A 20,416-nucleotide genomic window follows, 5' to 3' on the forward strand; every position below is an offset into this window, starting at 1 on the left:
TGATATTACAATGTTCTAAACAAATATGAAACTATCATTTTGGCTTCCTAAGGCTAGCTTAACACATTTTAATTTCGTTCAATTCATCAACCACTTATTTAGTGTATACTATACGAGACATGGCGCCAGATGCTGGGAATAGCGCAATAAATTAGATTAGCATAGGACTGCCCACATAACACCTCAGAGTAGTAGAGGATTAATGAGTCAACAGGTAACTTGAAAAGTATGACAAGTGCACAGTGAAGGTTAAAATGGGGTTCTGAAGAATGTTATTACTGAACATTTGCTATTTAAAAAAAATTCTAAGCATTTTGTCTTTTTCACCTCATTTAGTCCTTGTGGTAATATAATTAGTAGGATTTAGACCAATAATGAGAGAAGATAGAGGTGGAGAAGGGAAAGTATTTGAGGAGAAGGTTGCATCTAGTTGAAGTGCAACAGATAAGAGAGCATGGGAATTTGGGCATAAGCCAGTTTGGAGTATGAAGAGGTAAGAGACAATATTTTTTGGTGCGGTTACAAGAGATGCAATAGGGGATGAGGCTGGAGTAGTAAGAGCAGGCCCAGGTCCCATTGGCCTTATTAGAAATTTTAAGTGCAATCAGGGAGTGTCTGAAGAGAGGGTGATAGAGAGATTTGCATTTCAGAAAGATCACTCCATCACATGGCAGGGGGCAAGACTGCAGGCAGAGAGACTAGTTGGGAACTTGTTCAGTAATGTAGGTGATAAACTATGATAGTGGCCTCTACTTAGTTCTGAGAATGAGGATCTAATTCCAAAACACGATGTGGCTACTTTTCCAATCTATGTTAGAAGCCACAGGACTTAGACATGGGTTAGACATGGAATGTGAGGAGAAGGTGGCAACATCTGGTCTGTATCGCTGGGAGATTGGTGGTTCCATGCACTGGAATGGGAAGCACCTGATGGTAAGCAGGCTCTGAGAGAAGCCAAGGATGAATTCCTCTGGGGCAGGTAGGTTTCAGGTGAGGCGTGGATAGGATCTGAGCTGGAGATAAGAGGTTTAGGGATCATTGGCATACACGTGGCATCGAAACTACAAAAGTGGGGATGGAAAGAAACCACAAAAGTGCAGAAACTGTAAAGTGAAAAGGAAAAGAATTGTGAAGAATACAAAAATTGAAGGGTGAACCACAGAAAGGGAAGCTGACAAGGAAGGAGGGTGAGAAGAAAGAGAAGAAATAGGAGCATCACAAAGCCAAGGGGAAAGTGATTCAAGAAGGTTGTATGCGACATTTCCCAGTGCCACCTAGACAGGTAGGTAAAGAATGAGAAGTTTCCATTATATTTACCGCCGATGAGGTTGTGATGATCTTGGCAAATGCCAGTGCAGTGGGGTGGTGAGGACAGAGGACAGAGTGCAGTAGGTTGAGAAGCAAGTGTAACGTGAGCAGGAGAAAGATACCAGCTTTGAGAGGAGAAAGCCATATCCCTCTCCTTACTAAGTGGGGAAATTCAATCAAGCAGCACAAAGTTTGGCTTATAAGGTTCCACTTCCTTTTATCCTCTTTGGGAGAGATGTCTTGGCATGTGGACTATAAGATCAAGCAGGAAAAAGGAAGGTAGAACATACCCTTGAAGCTGAGTGATTCTTGCAATTTGACTTTGTATTTATTTAAAGGGGTAGTGTTTTACTTCTAAAGAACTGAATCTTTTTACAGATTAGAAAGTTTTTGAGGAAACCAAAAAGAATAATGCAACTTCCATATTTCTCAAAAGAAGATAAGTAAAAAGTTCCATCGAGTTATATGCCTACAAAGCTTTCTTAGTACAGTCACCAACCACGGAGTGATTGGTATCAACACATGGGAAGAAGTTTAAAGTTTGGAAATGCTGTTTCCTAGTCCTAAGTTTAGAAGTGCAATTTCCTTAGTTTTAGCAGTGCATTCCATGGCCAGTTTGTCAACTTAGAAAGACCCTAAAATTTACTTAGTGTCAGAGAATTTGGTTCAAGTTCTGAGTTTTTGGCTCACATGATTTTATAAGTTTAATTTAAAATTAACATATTTAATTTTCAGGGTCCTAATCTGTAAAATAGCATACAGTTTTAGTCAACGTAGCCATTTATTCTGAGCAATACCTATTAAGGAGTGGTTTATCTGGTCTAGAATATCCCTGAACCTTGTTTTTTTATTTAAATTTTCAGTGGGGATAATAAATCTTACCACAATGCATTGCTTTGAGAACTGAGTTCTATAATAGTACTTCCATGAAGTGTAAAAATTGAAATTATTTTACATATTAAAAGATGCAAAGAAAGAAAATGTGATCTTCTTATGAGCATCACCAGGGTTGATTATAATGAATCAGCTACTTAGTACTCAGAGTGTGTTGACTTCCAGAAAATCCATTGCACCCTCCAAGAATCTTGGTTATTCTTTGTTTTGGCTTCTTTTCTCAATGGTGGGAGCTATATATTTAAAGGTATTTTTGGCACTCAGCTCTCACTGTCCACACAGCACTTGAAACCATAAATCACTGTTTTTACTGCTGAGTTTGGTAATGTTGTAATTGGAAAGGCAATATTAGTGCATATGAGAAGGTGAGTGCCAGGTGATGTCTAAGTTAAAGGTTGCAGTAAGCAACCAGTGGGTTAAAAAGATTATCAATAGATCCAAAAAGAAAGAAAGATACATGAGTGTACTAATAGTGAAATGCTTAATGTGGAAGCTATTTTCTAAAGAAATGATGGTAGCTTTCATATGTTGCTCTCATTATTAAAATAGAGCCTATAAGCACAAGGAATATGTTGTCTGTTTATTAACTTGCACTTCCAAATTTAAAGTAATAGGCGTTAGGATACAATGAAAAAAGAGATCCTTACATAATTCAGCTAACCTACCTGAATCTCGGTTTTATTAATGGGTAAAAATAAGAGAGCTTTTTTCACTCAGAGTCTAGACAGGGAATTCAACACAGATGTCTTGTTTGGTGTTGTTCCAGCGTTATTGATATACTAGAGGCCCGGTCCAAGAATTTATGCACCAATAGGGTCCCTTGGCCTGACCTGTGGGATTGGGCCAAAACCGGCTCTCTGACATCCCCCGAGGGATCCCAGATGGCAAGATGGTGCAGGCTAGGCCGAGGGACCCCACTGGTGCACAATCAGGCTGGGGAGGGATGCAGGAGGTTGGCCAGCTGGGGAGAGACCATGGGAAGGCTCCGATCATTTCTTGCTCATTCGCAATCAGCCTGACCCCAGCAGCAAGCTAACCTACCAGACAGAGAGTCTGCCCCCTGGTGGTCAGTGCATGTAATAGAAACTGATCAACCGGTCAATTGTCTGCCCCCGGTGGTCAGTGCACATCACAGTGAGTGGTTGAGCGGCCTTAGCATATCATTACCATATTACACTTGAATTGGTTGAATGGCCAACCAGACAACCAGACACTTAGCATACTAGGCTTTTATTATATAAGATAATTGACACATAACTGTGTGATTTAAAGTGTCTCAGTACTGATTTGATACACTTACATACTGCAAAATGATTACCACCATAGCTAATACCTCCATCATATCACATAATTACCATTTCTTTCTTCAACACAGATGTTTTGAATGAATGAGCTGTAACAAAGCAATATTTACAGAGGAAGGATCAGGGTTAAAGGAACAAAATAACTACTAGTGGCCATGGAAAGCCTTTTAATTGCTAGGCCTGCTGGACTAATGGAAGAAATAACAGGATTGAAATGGAGATATCTCCTCCCAGAGATGGAGTGTGGAAGTAGGAAGGGAGTGGGCAGGAAATGCTGTGACTTCTACTCCTTCCCATTCTCTGTTCTTCCTGTGCCTTTCATTGGATCAATCCATACAGAAAGCACAAGCCAAGGGAGCCCAGGTGGTGCAGGCCAGAGGGTCAGCACCAGGCCAGGGGATGGGGCAGAGAGGGGTAGACAGGGCACTAGTCCAGTAGCATAGGAAACAGAGAAGAGCCAGAGTAGCATTTATTAAATGATTTCCAGGGTTTCTTTCAGCATAATTTTTTCATGAAAAAAATACACTGTTTTCTAATTATGCTCTTATTAACACAGAAAAGCATAATTTTTGAGCTTGGCTTAAACATAAGTGTGCACACAATTCATAATATATATAAGATACTGAATATAGTTGACAGATACACTGCATATTTTTTATATAAATAATATCTCGATATACTACAATCATATATATAATATTATCATAATAATAAAAGGCCAAGAAGTGTCACAACCAAAATGACCAAATGACCAGTCGCCATGAGGAGACATTGACCACTTCTTGGTCCCTCCCCCGCTCCGCACCCGTGAGCGGAGGAGGGGCGAGACTAGGGACTGGCAACTGGCAAGCAGGCTGAACTGCTGACCTCTTGGTCCTCCTCACAGTGCGTAGGCTCTGATGGATCAGCGATGGTGAATGGGGAAATCAGGGTGGGTGGCGGGAGGACCAGGCTGGCTGTCAGGCCATTGGAATCACCAGCTCATCCCTGGCTGTTCGGGTGCTCAGGCCTGTGGGAAAGTGGTTGCCAGCAACTTCATCTCCATTCATGTGTGCCAGGCCAGCCGCTGATGGAACACGCTGCCCCCTTGGGGCCACTCACGCCAGGACGGGTAGGTCGTGGGATGCCCCGCAGCCTCCGTCAGTGCCTTAAGCCCTAGCAGTGGTGGCAGCAGTGGCGGCAGCGGTGGTGGCGCCTGCATCAGGGGCCCTGAACAGGTGTTACATTCCATCAGCAGCCGGCCCAGCGCACGTGCATGGAGGTGAAGTCTCCAGCGCCCGCTTTCCCGCAGGCCTGAGCCCTGGAGCAGCCAGGGATGGTGATCCCAACGGCCTGACACCCTGGAGGCAGAGGTGGAGTTCAGCCTGAGGACTGGCAAACAAGCAGAAGATGGCCCTGATTGCAGCAGGCTAGGCCTAGGGACCCTACCCGCATGATTTAATTGTGCACTGGGCCTCTAGTCTATATATATAAAAGCCTAAGCTACCGTTACGACTGATCGACCAAACAACCAATTGACCGGTCGCTATGATGCGTACTGACCACGAGGGGGCAGAAGCCCCCTGGTGGTCAGTGCATTCCCACAGCCAACCTCCCAAAGCCAGCCAACCTCTTCCAGTCCCTCCCCTCGGCTGACTGGCTGGCCCCAATTGGCCCCGATCGCTGGTCAGGCCGAGGGACCCCACCCGTGCATGAATTCCACAAATTCCAGCACCGGGCCTCTGATATTTATCCTATATAATAAAAGCCTAATATGCTAAGTGACCAGTCGTCCGGTCGTCTGTTCAACCAATCAAAGTGTAATCCTATCTAATAAAGAGGGAATATGCTAATTGACCCTCACACCATTGCAAAGATGGTGGTGCCCACAGCCAATAAGAAGGGAATATGCTAATTGACTGTCCTGCCCTCAAATATGGCAGTGCCCACAGCCACAAGATGGCAGCGCCCAGTCCCCTCATCCCTGCTGGGGCAGCAGGTGTGCGGCAAGGCCGGGGCCACCCCAAGGCAGGCCCAGCCGCTCTGCGCACCTACCTCCAGAGCCCCCCAGTTACCTCAGCCCCCCAGCTGCCCAGGGCTGGCCCGAGGCTCAGGTAACCAGGGCTGGCTGAGGCTTGTGCCAGGTCACCTTCCACCCCTGAGGGCTCCTGGACTATGAGAGGGGACAGGCCGGGCTGAGGGACCCCCCATCCAGTGCATGAATTTTCATGCACCGGGCATATATATACACACACACACTAACATTTTCTGAAGTGTAGTAAATATTTTTGCTGGATATAATTTAGCTCAAATTCTGGTTTTGCAGAATTCCAGATACTGTTGTTTTGTTCTATTGGAACTTTCTGATACTAATTAGGGTACTGATGTGGCTTTAAATTTTTTCAGGTTACCAGATAAGGTCATAAATAAGTGTGGGGTGTGGCTACAGTGTTTGGACAGGTTCAAGCCTTGGACTGATGAGAGGGCACAGTCCTCAAATGGCCACGTGCAAGTTCCAGCTTGGAGGGCAGAGCCCTCCCAGCACAATTATAGCCAACAGCTGTAGTTGTAAGCTTGAACCTATGGCCCCACATGCCTAAGTGATACAGGCTGCAAGTAAACAAAGTTTGATCAGGTGCATGTAATTGAGTAGGATTGAAACCCAGGAGACTGTTGTAAACATCTTGACCACGCCCTTACTTTGCCTCGTGGCATTGGCTATAAAATAAAGACACGGCTTGTGGGCGTTGGCACTGCTGGCTCCCCATCAGGGAAGCAGCGTCCCACCGAGTCCCAGCTTTCTTTCTCTTGTCTATCCTTTCTCAATCCTTCATTGCCCCCACTCAGGTTCACCCTTGGCCGTGCTGGCGTGGCACAAGTGGTGCCCAAACAGGGCCTGACTTCGGGGGAACTACAATTGTTAGGTGAAAGGAGGCTCCAGTAAGGCGTGCGCAGAAAGAAAACGTAGAAAAATAAAAGTAAAAGCTGAAAGCAAAAGTAAGGTGAGGAGCCGAGGTTTGGTAATAGCTTGATGTAAAACATGGGGCAATGCTTATTAAAGCATTTTTAAATTTCTTAAGGAGAAAATAAGATACAGATAAAGTGGAAAACTAGAATTAGAAGATAGTACAGGTAAAATTTTGGTAATTTGTTTGCTCATAGGCACTGGACCTCGTGGGGTTTTGCGGGTTAAGTTAAGGTGTGGAATTTATGAGGGTTGCAACCCAGGGATATTTGGGCAGGGGCAGCCAAGCCTACCTTATAATTCACAGGTAGAAAGTAAGTGGTAGAAAGTAAGGGCGTGGTCAAGGTGTTTACAACATTCTCATGGGTTTCGATCCTACTCAATTACATGCACCTGATCAAACTTTGTTTACTTGCAGCCTATATCACTTACACATGTGGGGCCACGTGTTTGGACCATAGGTTCAAGCTCAAAAACTATAGCTGTTGGCTATAATTGTGCTGGGAGGGCTCTGCCCTCCAAGCTGGGACTTGCACGTAGCCATGAGAGGACTGTGCCCTCTCATCAGTCCAAGGCTTAACCCTTTGCACTCAGATGTCGAGTGTGACTTGACACGGTTAGCAGTAGAATAAAGGAATCAAAAAAAGCAAGCGAGTGCAAAGGGTTAAACCTGTCCAAACACTGTAGCCTCGCCCCACAAAGCAGGTCTTATGGATCAAATTAATCTATTGTTAAAGGCAAAAAAAAAAAAATGTTGATATTCAAAAGGACACTTTCAAGTTTGCATAAAAATTCTATGACTTAGACTACCAAAGCATGGTCCCTGAGAACTTGTTGGCCCCTCCTAATCTTCTTGAATCAAAAACTCTGAGGGGTGGCCATAGCTGGTTTGGCTCAATGCATAGAGTGTTGGCCTGTGGACTGAAGGGTCCCAGGTTTGATTCCAATCAAGGGCACATGCCGGGGTTGTGGGCTTGATCCCCAGTGGGAGCTTGCAGGAGAAAGCCGATCAATGATTTCCTCTCATTATTGATATTCCTATCTCTCTCCCTCTCCCTTCCTCTCTGAAATCAATAAAAAAAATATTTTTAAAAAACAACAACAACTCTGCAGGGTGGAGCCCAGCAATCTGTATGTTAACAAGCCCTCTGGGTGAGTTTGATGGTAAAGTTGAAAAAACACAAAACTCAACATTTTTTTAACTTCCATGTTGAAATAAATCAGTTGTTTTGTTATCTTGATTTTCAGTATTGTAACATTGTTCTTACTTTTTGCTTCATTTTAAAGTCAAATACCTCAGTTTTATCTTTATTGACTCAATTTCCATCAATCCAAATGGAGATTATTAATAAGCACAATGACCTTAGAAGGATGGCAAGTCCCAGTGCCAGCAACATGCTTAAAATGGTAAGTCCTGTCTGATTGATAGATTGTTATCAATTAGCATCTAACCACTTAACAATGAATATTAAACTATGACATATATGTACAATACTCTGATCTCTTTATTTCCCTAGAAAAGTTACCATATTGGTTGGTAGTTAACACTGCATTTGAATTGGAAAACATATTGACTCTCTCAATATAGGATGAAAATATAATTAATGGGCAGTGAAAGAAACCTTGTAAATTATATTACTTGAGTAATTAGATGCTAAACAACAAATGAAAACTAAACTATATAATAAAATATGCTGTATAGGTCTAAACATTATATTCTTTCTGTTATTGGTGGGGTACCCTCTGTGTCCCACCTCTGTTACTGGTGGAAAGGGAATTCTTGTGATGTCATGAGAAAAGGAATTTTCTGAGACCCCTACAGGAAAATGAGTGATATTTACTTGCATGGAATTAAACCCCTGGGTTTCCAAGGTCCCATTTCTCTTCATCTCACCATGGAAAAAGTCCAGCCTTGTCTTCATCAGAGCTAGAATTTAAGCCACTGCCTAGAGTTTCTGCCCGGCATTAAAGCACAGTCCAGTGCAGTCCAGCATCTGGCTAGGTCAGCTTGTGTTCCCAGCTGTGGTCCATTGCCTGTAGGGTCCGTATGGCCATGGGCCATGCAGCTGCTAAATCTACATGGCTTTGGGGGTGCACAGATGAGTGATGGTCAAGGAGCAAGAGAAAGCAAGGGAGCAAGAGCACAAGGGCAAACAAGCAAGAGGAACAAGTAAGAGAGAATTCTTTGTCTGGGGATTATAACCAGAAGCTTAACCAATCAACCCTTCAGGATTTCACATGTTTGCAGTGTCTCTGCCTTTTTAGCATCTTTTCCTCAAGTTAGTACCTTCCTTAATTACAAGGAAGCATCTTACCATATGAGATCACAGATTAAATATTGAGGAATAATTATCTTTTCCCCAAGTTAGTACCTTCCCTACATCACCCCAACTTCACTGCACATGTGCCCAGCTTCATTCTCCCAGTGATTTGCAGGGAATGGACCGCTGGTTCCCTGGGGAGTGTAAAGTTGCAGCTTCCTGGTTAAGCTGCCCAGTTGACCATGCCTATTATGTCTGACCTTCCCTTTGCTTTCTTCCTACTATTAATATTAATAAACTAGTTAAGAGGGTAACACTGCTCTTCACCTATGGTCAGGTCATATGTTATAGAATGTGTATAGGTTTCAGCAATACACTAGTAAAAGGAGCTTACACAGAAGGTGTTGATTAACATGTTGGGGAGCCTGGAACCCAAAAGGTGAGGAAGTCTGAGATATTTAGACTAAATGCTATCCCAGGAGAATATAATCACTGACTCTAGGCTAATTACTTAATCTGAAGGAGCCTCAGTTTTCTTGGCTATTAGTGGAAATGATCATTAAACTTTGCTAACCTTTCTGAGCATCAGTATAGAAATGCTATCCTATCTAATAAAAGAGAAACATGCAAATTGACCGTACCTCCACTACACCCACAAGCCAATCAGGAGTGAGTATGCAAATTAACCCAACCAAGATGGTGGTTAATTTGCATATCCAGGTGCAGAGCGAAGACTGAAGACAGCATAGAAGGAAGCCAAGCATTGCAGAAGGGAGCGAAGCTGTGGAGAAGCAAGCGGGGCGGTGGGGAAGCAGGCAGGGCTGCGGAGAAGGAAGGGAAGCAGGCGGGGCTGCAGAGAAGGGAGGGAAGCAGGTGGGGTGGCAGAGAAGGCTACAGGAAGCCCTATTCTTGCAGAAATCTTCCTGCAATGGGCCTCTAGTTGTAAATAAAATGCCATTAACATATGAGATGTTCAGTAAAAAGTAGTTACTGTTTCTCTTCCCCATTCAAGTATTTAAAGTGCTATCATATGATGAATTAATTTTTTTCTGAATTTCCTCAAAGACCTGAGCTAGAATTAACAAATCATAGGTATTTGTAAGTTATACTGTATATACCTCAAGAGATTTAAAAAAAGTCTACTTAGTAATTAGCTGTCTTAGGACATATACTTCCATTACAGACAAAATGTATATTTTTTGGAAGAGAGTCCTATAATAAATGATAAATAGAATACATTATCTTTCTGGTTCATGCCATTTCTGAGACACTATGAAAGTTGTTGCTACATCTAGGCTATAGGAAAATAATGTTGACAAATAATGTTGCTACATTATTTGTCTGTAATGGAAGTATATGTCCTAAGACAGCTAATTACTAAGTAGACTTTTTTTTAAATCTCTTGAGGTATATACAGTATAACTTACAAATACCTATGATTTGTTAATTCTAGCTCAGGTCTTTGAGGAAATTCAGAAAAAATTTAATTCATCATATGATAGCACTTTAAATACTTGAATGGGGAAGAGAAACAGTAACTACTTTTTACTGAACATAGGAAGGAATTTTTCTACTGACCCATATGTTTAGATTTATTTCTGAGGAAGTGTGTTGTGCCCAATGTACAGGACAAATACCTCCTGACCATATTAGCTAATTGACATTACCTTCTCAAAGATACAGGCTGTCTGCTCTATTCTGAACACCTCTTCATCTTAGATTGGAACTTTTCCCACCTCTCTCTAGAAAGTAATGTATAGCAATTTTGGTTTAACTTATCTGAATTATGACAATACTCAATTCCTTTTTGGATTTATTTTCCTATATTTTTCCTTTTTTACATATGAGATAAGGGTAGACATTTATTTTTCCATATATTTTGTCCTTATATTTTATTTAGTACAGCACCAACTTATTAATGCTTGCTATAGCATCTGGCAATATATTAATGTATATGAAGACTGGGGCAAAGGCAACAGACATTTTGAAGAAAACAGCACATACTTAGTTCTCATTTCTAATTAAATATCCGTAGCCCCAATCTGTGCTTATCCACCTAATTGGGTTTAAAATATTTTTCCCTAAAATATTAATCTGTGATCCCATATAGTAAGATGCTTCCTTGTAATTAAGTGATTTAGAAAAGCAAGAAATGTTTCTTTAGGTAGAACAATAAGAAATACTAGAAAACAATTCATCATATAGGCATTTGTTTTAAATGTGATCGTATACATCATGATTGTCTCATGAAAACATCAGATTTTTATTTTCAAATGTTTGTCATTTATGTCCAGACGTGGAATGATGTAGTTGCGAGGAATGCTGCAAAGTGGGCAAACAAGTGTACCTTGTCTCACAGTCCTTCATCTGAACGACAAATCGACTGTAAGTCACTCTTCCCCAATCAATAAAAACCAAAAATTAAGTTAAAATTCACCAAAGTGGTGAGCTATGGCAGCTTGGGAATGGTGATGTAGATTTTGTCTGTTGGTTTTAACGTCATGACCTATCCTCTCACACACAAACCTTGCTTCCTTTTGCTTCCTTTCTTGTATTCCTTTGTTTTCTTCTTTTCTTTTTTTTTTTTTTAACTCTTTCCCTAAAATCTCATTATGCCTGCTACTCCAAGGGAAAAAAAAAAAAAAGGAAAATGACTCTAAGTTAGAGATCCAAGGCAAAAGCTATGGGGGAAGAAGGAAGAGACAACAAAAAACATTGTTTTAAATGTTTTTTTCTGAACTTGAGTTCATTTAGACACTTATCATTCTTATTTAGTCACATGCCAAGTTTATTCCTGAAACCTTCTCATTTACTACATTGTAGTCAAAGTTACAAGACCACAAATTCCTGATGAAAAGAATTATTTCTTTTAATATAACTTTCCACGGCATAAGTGTAAATTATATTAATGAAGAATTAACTCTCTCCCTTACTTCTGAGGTCCTCAGTTTGCTTCACTCTGCAAGCCCACCATATCCAAACCTGTCTTATACTTTTTTGCTAAAATCTGATGGGCCTCCTCATCACCACTCTTGCATTCATGGCTTTGATTTCATTTTCCCACAGGATATACCATCTTATGTCTGATCTATTTGCTGTCTGCTTCACACGTGCTCCTCTTAATTCTCTAGCTAAAGAGCAGAAGGTCAAAATCATGTCCCCTATATGCATACACTGAAGGCATAACAGATAATGATATATACTTGTTGTTTCTTAATTCATTTACTAGTGTTGCCAAAATGGTATCTGTGACTGTGTTAACACATACAATCAGCTTGAAAATGAATCATTATTTATATATTTTTATAAAGCTATTCATATGTGGGGGGGGGGTGGGGGCGGAGGGAGTGATTCCAATTCACAGAACTGAGCTTTGGAAATTGAAATTAGATTTCTCCAATCAGTCAGTGAGAGATTTGGAAGGTGATTTTGATCACAAAACTATAATACAATAGTCTAATAGTTTTCGATGAGAATTATTTGAAACTACCTGTTTAACTATTGTTTCATTGTCTTTTCTAAATTTTAGTCACTGACTGTGGAGAGAATTTATACATGTCCACTAGTCCCACATCATGGTCAGATGCAATCCAATCTCTTTACGATGAAGTTAAAGATTTCAAATATGGATTTGGAAGTACTCGCGCAAATACTGGCCATTACACCCAGGTAAAAATGAAATGACAAAAGTTTAATGTTTTTTGTCCACTGTCCTCCCAGAATTATTTTTTTCTGAGCAGTTAATTCAGGAGATGCTAATCATACATCTTAGCTATGCAACCTATATGTGAGTGTAAAAGTTGCCCTACTTTACAAAATATGTGCTACCCATTAATGTACATAAACATCAACCCATTATCTCTTGGGGATACCCACCAACTCCATCTGCTTATTGTGATCATTGGATTTTTTAAATGATAGCTCTGAGAATAAAGTGATGAATGACCCTAATTATATTTAAGCAACTCTTTGAACAAGTCTCAAGCTATTTTCTCTAGACCATCACAGGATGAAACACTGAAGAGAAAAATAATAAAAATAATAATATAAAAAAATAATAAAAAAAATAATATAAAAAAATAACATATATGCAAGTTATTTTTAGTCGTTAAATAAGTATTTTTGTATTATATATATTGGGCCCCTAAGATTATCTGCACACACACACACACACACACACACACACACACGGCAAGATCAATAAAGGTTCTTCTTTTTTCCTGCAAAAATCAAATTGCCCTTAGGTGACTATCTCCTTATTGCCCAGCATCCCATTGTCCATATATTTATGAATTTGAGTGTGATTCATTGTTATAACAAAGGTATCATGCATATATAAAGCTTGTTTGATGTTAAATGAAGCCCTATAGCTGGAAGAGAGATTTAAAAAGAGTAATCATCAAGTTTATAAATTTAAAAAATCTGAAGCAAACATTTTTCAGTTTTTAAAATTCCCTTCATTGGTAACTTCTAATAAGCAATTAAGAAACAAGCCAGACAATGTGAACAGCATGAATTTAATTAAAATGACTATTTTAAACTTTTCTCTTACAGCTCGTTTGGGCCACTTCCCACCAACTTGGCTGTGCATCGGCCCACTGTCCTCACAACAAATTTCAGTATTTCTATGTTTGCCATTATTGCCCTGCGTAAGTACAGCCCAAAGGGCCACTTTTGGCATATGGTAGGCCAAATGGCCTGCACCTTGAACTATAATCCAAACCCCTTTCATCAATCTGAGGTTGTAAGGTAGCTTCATGGAGAGCTTTGAGGGTGGTTTTGAAGAAAGGAGAAAATTGGAAAAGACTGGAAAGGCCAAGCAGTGCATTCTAAGGGATGAAAGAGCCATGGGGATATTGGTAGCAAAGTGCAGAAAGGATGGGCTCCGTGGTCCACAAGGTTCAAGGACAAATGTTGGCTCTGTCACTTACTAGTTGTGTGACCTTCAGTTCACCAATAACTTAACAACTTGGAGCTCCTTCTTCCTTATCTATAAAGAGACAACAGCAATACATTTCTTGCAGTGTTTTTCTGAGGATTAGACATAATAAGCTATTTAAGTGCTTAGCATAGCTCATGCCACCTATTAGAATCTTAATGAAATAAAAATTCATCCAGTAAAGAAGTAAGAAATACTCTGTGAGATGGAAGATCCCAAAATACTTAGGAACCTTGTTACAAACCTGGTGGCATACCTTTGGTCTACTGTGAAGATGGTGGAACCCCATCTCCTTTTTTCTGTATATATTTAAATCCTACCAATTTACCTTGAAATTGTCTTTGTGGACCCAACCTTCATAAATCTCTCCCTTTGCTGACATGTGACTCTTGCTATGTATTCTTCTCCCATGGCACAATCCTATATTTCTTCATGTTGTCACTGATTTTGTCCTTCAACTATTCTATCGCCAGCGGAAACGTGTTGAATACCATCAGGACCCCATATAAAAGAGGAAGACCATGTGAAGACTGCCCTCATCATTGTGATAATGGGCTTTGCAGTAAGTACTATTCATTCTGCATCTTTATGTGGTGATGTCTACATGGGCATGGCCTTGCTGAGTATAACAGTCTCAGAATCTGCCCTGTTATATGAATGACCTCATTCTATTTCTGCCCGCCCCTCCCCACTTTCCTACTTCAGTCGTTTTGATCTTAGCAATAAAATGGAGCTAAAGCCCAGCTGGTGTAGCTCAGTGATTGAGCATTGACCCATGAACCAGGAGGTCATGGTTCAATTCCCGGTCAGGGCATATGCCCAGGTTACAGGCTTGATCCCCAATAAGGGGTGTGCAGGAGGCAGCTAATCAATGATTCTCTCTCATAATTGATGCTTCTCTCTCACCCTCTCCTTTCCTCTCTCTGAAATCAATAAAAATATATTTTTTAAAAAGAGAGCTAAAAATCAAAGTGGTACATTCAGCTGCCACTTGAGAGTGGTGATACTAAATTTAGACTTTGAAGTAGTCATGCAAAGCAAAATAAACTATGCCAATGTGGAGATGAAATTGCCCTTTAAGCCCTTCTGGTAGTCAGTTCTCAGTTAGGGTGGTGAAAGGCAAAAGTACCGAAGCTCTTTATACAACCTCAGAGAGGCTCAGGCTTGATTTGCTGTTGCTCCTAAATAAAAGCCTGGGACTAAAATAAAAGGAAACTTGATGTTGTTCTCCTCAGTATGGCCACCCCTATGCACACACACACACAGTCACACTCACACACTAGCATACACTCACATATTCTGCCAACTACATCACTTGCTTCCTTCCTCACAGCTGCATTTCCTGGGAAGCAGGCACCTACAAAAGAACTTTAAGCACATGCATTGAATGTTCCTGCCAGTCTTCTAGGAATCCCCAGACACTACATACACGTATAATTGTATGCACACCAGAGCTACTGCTAGTATAGGATACTAATCATTTTCATGGCTTGGTAAATGAGGTCTGAGTGGGATTTGTCTTCCATTTGCTGCCCTTGCCCCTTTGTACAATCTATTCATTGCACAAGTAGATATGGCAGCACTCATACCCACAGGGCTAAATAAGTAGCACCTGAAATATATTGGTAATTATTTTATTTCTGTTACTATGCACCTTGTAGGAACATGGTAGTGAAATTTGTTTGATTTCATGAAGTTCTGAGTGTGTGAACTCTCTATCTGCTACATCAGGTATATTGATTAAGCAGTTTAAGATTATTACCTCCCATGTGTGTGGTGAGCTTTGAATAATCTTACCTAATAATAGACAAACATGTAAATTGACCGTACCTTTGCTATGCCCATAGCCAATCAGAGTGACTATGCAAATTAACTCAAAAAAGATGGCGGTTAATTTACATACATAGGCGCCCAGCGTCTGTGTCCCAGGAATATCCTGGCACCCAGGTCACTGTGAGGTAAGGCCTGGGCAGGAGTGGACCCCCTGCAATCAATCGCAGGGAGCTGAGGGTCTGCTTTTGGCCTGGGCAGGAGCGGAACCTGTGATGATCGCAGGGAGCTGGGGGTCTGCTTTCGGCCTGGGCAGGAGCAAACCCCCTGCAATCAATCGCAGGGAGCTGGGGGTCTGCTTTTGGCCTGGGCAGGAGCGGAACCTGCGATGATTGCAGGGAGCTGGGGGTCCGCTCCTGATCGCAGGGAGCTGGGGGTCCGCTCCTGCCCAAGAGGCTTTCGGCCTGGGCAGGCCTGGGCAGGGGTGGAGCCAGTGATCAGAGGGAGCTCAAGGGCCCCTGCCCAGGCCTAAAGCTTCAGCCAGAGGCTTTAGGCCTGGGCAGGGCCCAGCCCGCGATTGGTGTGAACTATAGGGGAAACACCTTTTGTAACTGCACATTGGCTAAGCTTCCTGTATGCCACTGGTAATATTCTTAGTAACTTGGGTAATAAGAATCCAAAAAGGTCATCTAGGGTTTTTCCACCACAATTCTGGAGAAAAAAACGAAGGTCCATGCTGGAGGGCTAAGAAATGTCATATCCTTCCCTAGCCGGTTTGACTCAGTGGATAATGCCTCGGCCTGCCGACAGCAGGGTCTGGGTTTGATTCTGATCAAGGGCATGTACCTAGGTTGCAGGCTCCTTGCTGGCCGGGGCCCAGATCAGGGCTCATGCAGGAGGCAACCAATCAAAGTGTTAATCTCGCTTTGATGTTTCTCTCTGTCTTTCCCTTTCTCTTCCACATTCTCTAAAAGTCAATGGAAACATATCCTCAGGTGAGGATAAAAAAAAATAAAGAAAGAAATGCATATCCTATGAAAGACATCTTGAAAATGCCTAAAGAAAGTTGTCATTTTTTCTTGGTGAAGGGACTGGAGTCCTTGTTGATGAAAACACCTTGGTGGCTGTGGTGACTGGCAGTGGCTGCAGCAGCGGGGTGATGGAGCTGATGCCTTCCCCTGATCAGCCCAATTGCCTCCCACAAAGGGAGGCCAGACTGCGGCTTAGGTCCTCTCCCAACAGGGAGCGGGCCTAAGCCATCAGTAGGACATCCCCTGAGGGCTTCCAGTATGTGAGAGGGGGCAGGTTGGGCTGAGGGACCCCCCACCCCCCAGTGCACGAATTTCGTGCACCAGGCCCCTAGTAGAATATATAAAGAATAAATGGATTTTCCCTAAGATAATATAGTTTTGGATAACTAATACTTTAATCCAAGAAGCAGCATTTAATTTACTTTTTATTTCATTTTAGCCAATTCCTGCATGAAGGTGGATAAGATAACGAATTGTGACTATTTGGTCAGAAAAGTAGGGTGTGATGCACAAATCACAAAAGAAAAATGCCGGGCCACCTGTGAATGCCCTTCTTCAATAAAATAAAACACGTTTTAAGGCTGATTCTTCATCTCAAGAGCAAAGTGACTCCACGTAAAAACAACTGTAAAAATGTCATTGTCTTTTTCTAAATGATCAAACAAATTTTGAAAAAGTCTTCTATTGACTATGTCCTCTTTCGCCCATTCAATTGTATGATATATGAATAAAGAAAACCAGGTAACAAAAACAGTACATTTAGTATCTGTGAACTATAAATTAAAAATGTAATGCTGAATCTATTAAAATTTCTTTAGTCATAATTGGTAACATGTGCTAAAAGCTTTTGCGCAACTTATGAATAAATGTATTCAAAGCTTTTAAAACAAACTCTTTCCTTCACTAAGGCATTAAGCAGTCCATTGATGAGCATATGCACTTGTATCCTTGAAGAGCTCTGTTTTGGCTGGTGTCCATAGGACAAAGATGGCAGGGGAAGATGCCGATCCCAATGATAATTTAAAATACATACATATCTAAGTCTGTTGGCAGCAACATGAAAGAATCTGCTAAAGTGATAATTCACAAACACTTACCCAGTCACTAGACCTAAATTAATTCATAATTGGCTCACCCAGTTCAGGGGGAGGCCATGGCCATGTCCTAAGAGAAAGGACTCAGCAATGCCATCATAACACATTCCATGAACCTTTTGTTAAGCCTTCACTCAAAGGAACCCAGGCTATCTATCAAGGTAACTGGCAGGAGTGGAAAAAAAAATTTTTGTGGTTTATTAGATCTGGACTTAAAACTAATGCTGATCTCCAAAGACTTCAAATACCACCACAGCACATAGATCAGAATAAATCTTAGAAAGGTCAAGACAATAAAGTCCTGGCCCAAGTGCATCTCAGAGTAGCAGCAGTAGAACTGCAGACTGATCCCATGGGTAATTCTCCAGTTCCAAAAGATGGAGTAAAAACCAATACACTTAGCCTGGCCAGTGTGGCTCAATGGTTGAGCATGGACCATGAACCAAGAGGTCATGCTTTCAATTCCCAGTCAGGGCACATGCCCGGGTTGCAGGCTCTATCCCCAGTGGGGTGCATGCAGGAGGCAGCCAATTGGTGTTTTACTCTTATCAAGGTTTCTCTATCCCTCTTCTTTCCTCTCCCTCTAAAAAATTCAATAAAAACACATTTTTTTAAAAAATCAATACACTTAGAAAGTCTCAAATTCACTACATTGGTTTTCTGACCCAAAGATTAAGGGCTATCATGGTAGCAAGGGCCAAGTGAAAGTCCATGGAACTAGCAAGATAATAAGCCAAAAAGAAATTTAAGTGACTGGGATACTACAGAAATTTATGTTACAATCAATACAAAATTCAGTGGTGGTAATTGTGACCCCATCCCTATTTAACTTGTCTATTTAGCTAGTGTAAAGGATAAATGGCTTATGGATAATAACTGTAGACCAGTGAGCAATTCTCAACCTTTTTCATCTCATGGCACACATAAACCAATTACTAAAATTCTGCAGAACACCAAAAAATATATTTTTCCCAATCTGACAAAGAATAGGTATGCTTTTGATTCATTCACATTGGATGGCTACTATTGTATTGGTTGTTGTCATTTTTTTATTTGACCATCTAAGGAGAAAGTGGTTAGTGCCTCTGACTAAATAGGTATTGCATGTTTTAAAAATTCTTGCAACACACTGGTTGAAAATCGCTGTTGCAGTGGACTATTGCAAACTTAACCACACAGTGGTACCACTCACAATGGTGATTCTATATGTCAAATCTTTATTACAGAAAATCAACAGATTCCCTGGCACCAGGAATACATCTATAATCTCACAGTTGCTCTTATTCTATTACAATCAGCAAAGATAATCACACACAGTCTCCCTCTATATAACAAGGCAAATAGTACATACTATACCTTAGTACATAGTATACCGTTGTTATCCATCTACTCTACCAATAGTGCTTCTATTAGATTCACAAGGCATCCTATTTAGTGCCACAGTACTCCATACTTCTGTTTTAATAGCTCTGGCAAAGAGATAAGGTTTTGTGTATATTGTGTATATTTCAGAGACCAATATAATGAACACCCGTGTGTTCACCTGCCAGCTCATGCAACAAAATATTGTGAAGTTGAAACTCACTGTAACCACCATGACCCCTTACTCTTCCTGCTTCTATCTTGAATTTGTTGCTTCTCATGCCCATGACTTAGTCACTACATAGTTTTCCCATATCTGTATTCTATATGTGTATTAAGTATTGTTTTTCATATTTTTAAATTTTATGTAAATGCTGCCCATACTGTACATACCATCTACAGCTTGTCTTTTTATCTCAAAACTAGAGGCCTGGTGCTGACTGGGGCTTTCCTTCATTCCGCACCGCTCCCAGGTGGTCAGTGTATGTCATAGCAAGCGACAGAACTCCCGGTCTCCCAGTCAAACTCCCGAGGGGACGATTTGCATATTAGCCTTTTATATATATAGATTGCTTAGGAGGTTTATTTATTCTTATGCTATCAAGTTGTTCACACTCATTTTCACTTTTGTATAAACATTTAATTGTGTTCTCCAACACTAGATATTCATCCTTTTTTTCATGTACACTTAAATTGTCTCCAGGTTTTTACCCTGATATATAAGTTTACACTGAATATTTTTACACATGTTCTTGTAAACATGCTCCAGCATTCTCTGGGACTAAAATTGACAGGACAAAGTAATTTGCATCTTCCTCTTTACTGGAACTTGCCTAATTATTCTCTGAACTAGCAGGACCAGTTTACACTCCCCATAGCCAAAAATAGGATTTCCAGTTTCTCCATGTCCATAAAACACGTGGTTTATTGTATTTTTTAAATTGGCAAATATAATACCCTATTATGGTTTAAAGTTTTATTTCTTTAACTATTAGTAAGATGGCAAATATTTTTATGTTGGACTTTTGGCAATTCCTCTGCAGTGCACTGCCTGTTTTCAAAGTGTTAATATTTTTCTTTTTTTTAGCCCACACAGAGCTGAGATTAAGAAATAGTTATATAAGGAGATTTAACCTGAGCTTCTCTTTTAGTTGATGAGAAGCTGGGTTTGAATTGAGTCAGAAGGAAAGAGCCTTGTAGGCTAATGGTATTGCTTCAGGCAGAAGCCGTTGTTGATAGACAGACTGTTCTATGCAGAATAATCCAATGTCATTTTGATGGGGAGTTTCCATAGAAACTCATACAGAAAATGCCATGTTATTACTCCTGAACAACACCTGTTTATATGGTTTTCCTACATGCAAAATTATTTCATTAGATTAAAAACAAATGACAAAGCTCTTTTTAAAATATTGATACTACCAAATAGCCATTTAACTTCCCATTTACCTTCAAATTGACTTTTCTCCCAAAGCGTGTGTGTAAATATGCAGCCTCATGATTCCAACT

General features: G+C 40.8%; 1 protein-coding gene across 1 annotated transcript; it reads left to right on the forward strand.

Moving 5' to 3' along the window:
* Positions 1-789: 789 nt before the first annotated feature.
* On the forward strand, positions 790-19,212 carry LOC307105730 (serotriflin-like; the record flags this gene model as incomplete). The annotated part of the gene is made up of 7 exons (XM_079781626.1): positions 790-933; positions 7,738-7,857; positions 11,006-11,096; positions 12,241-12,380; positions 13,266-13,360; positions 14,124-14,212; positions 19,058-19,212. The coding sequence occupies 7 exons, from the start codon at positions 790-792 to the stop codon at positions 19,210-19,212; spliced, it is 834 nt and encodes a 277-aa protein (XP_079637752.1).
* Between the last annotated feature and the right edge of the window lie 1,204 nt (positions 19,213-20,416).

This window comes from Cnephaeus nilssonii (assembly GCF_951640355.1).
Source record: "Cnephaeus nilssonii genome assembly, chromosome: 9".
Classification (NCBI taxonomy): Eukaryota; Metazoa; Chordata; class Mammalia; order Chiroptera; family Vespertilionidae; genus Cnephaeus; species Cnephaeus nilssonii.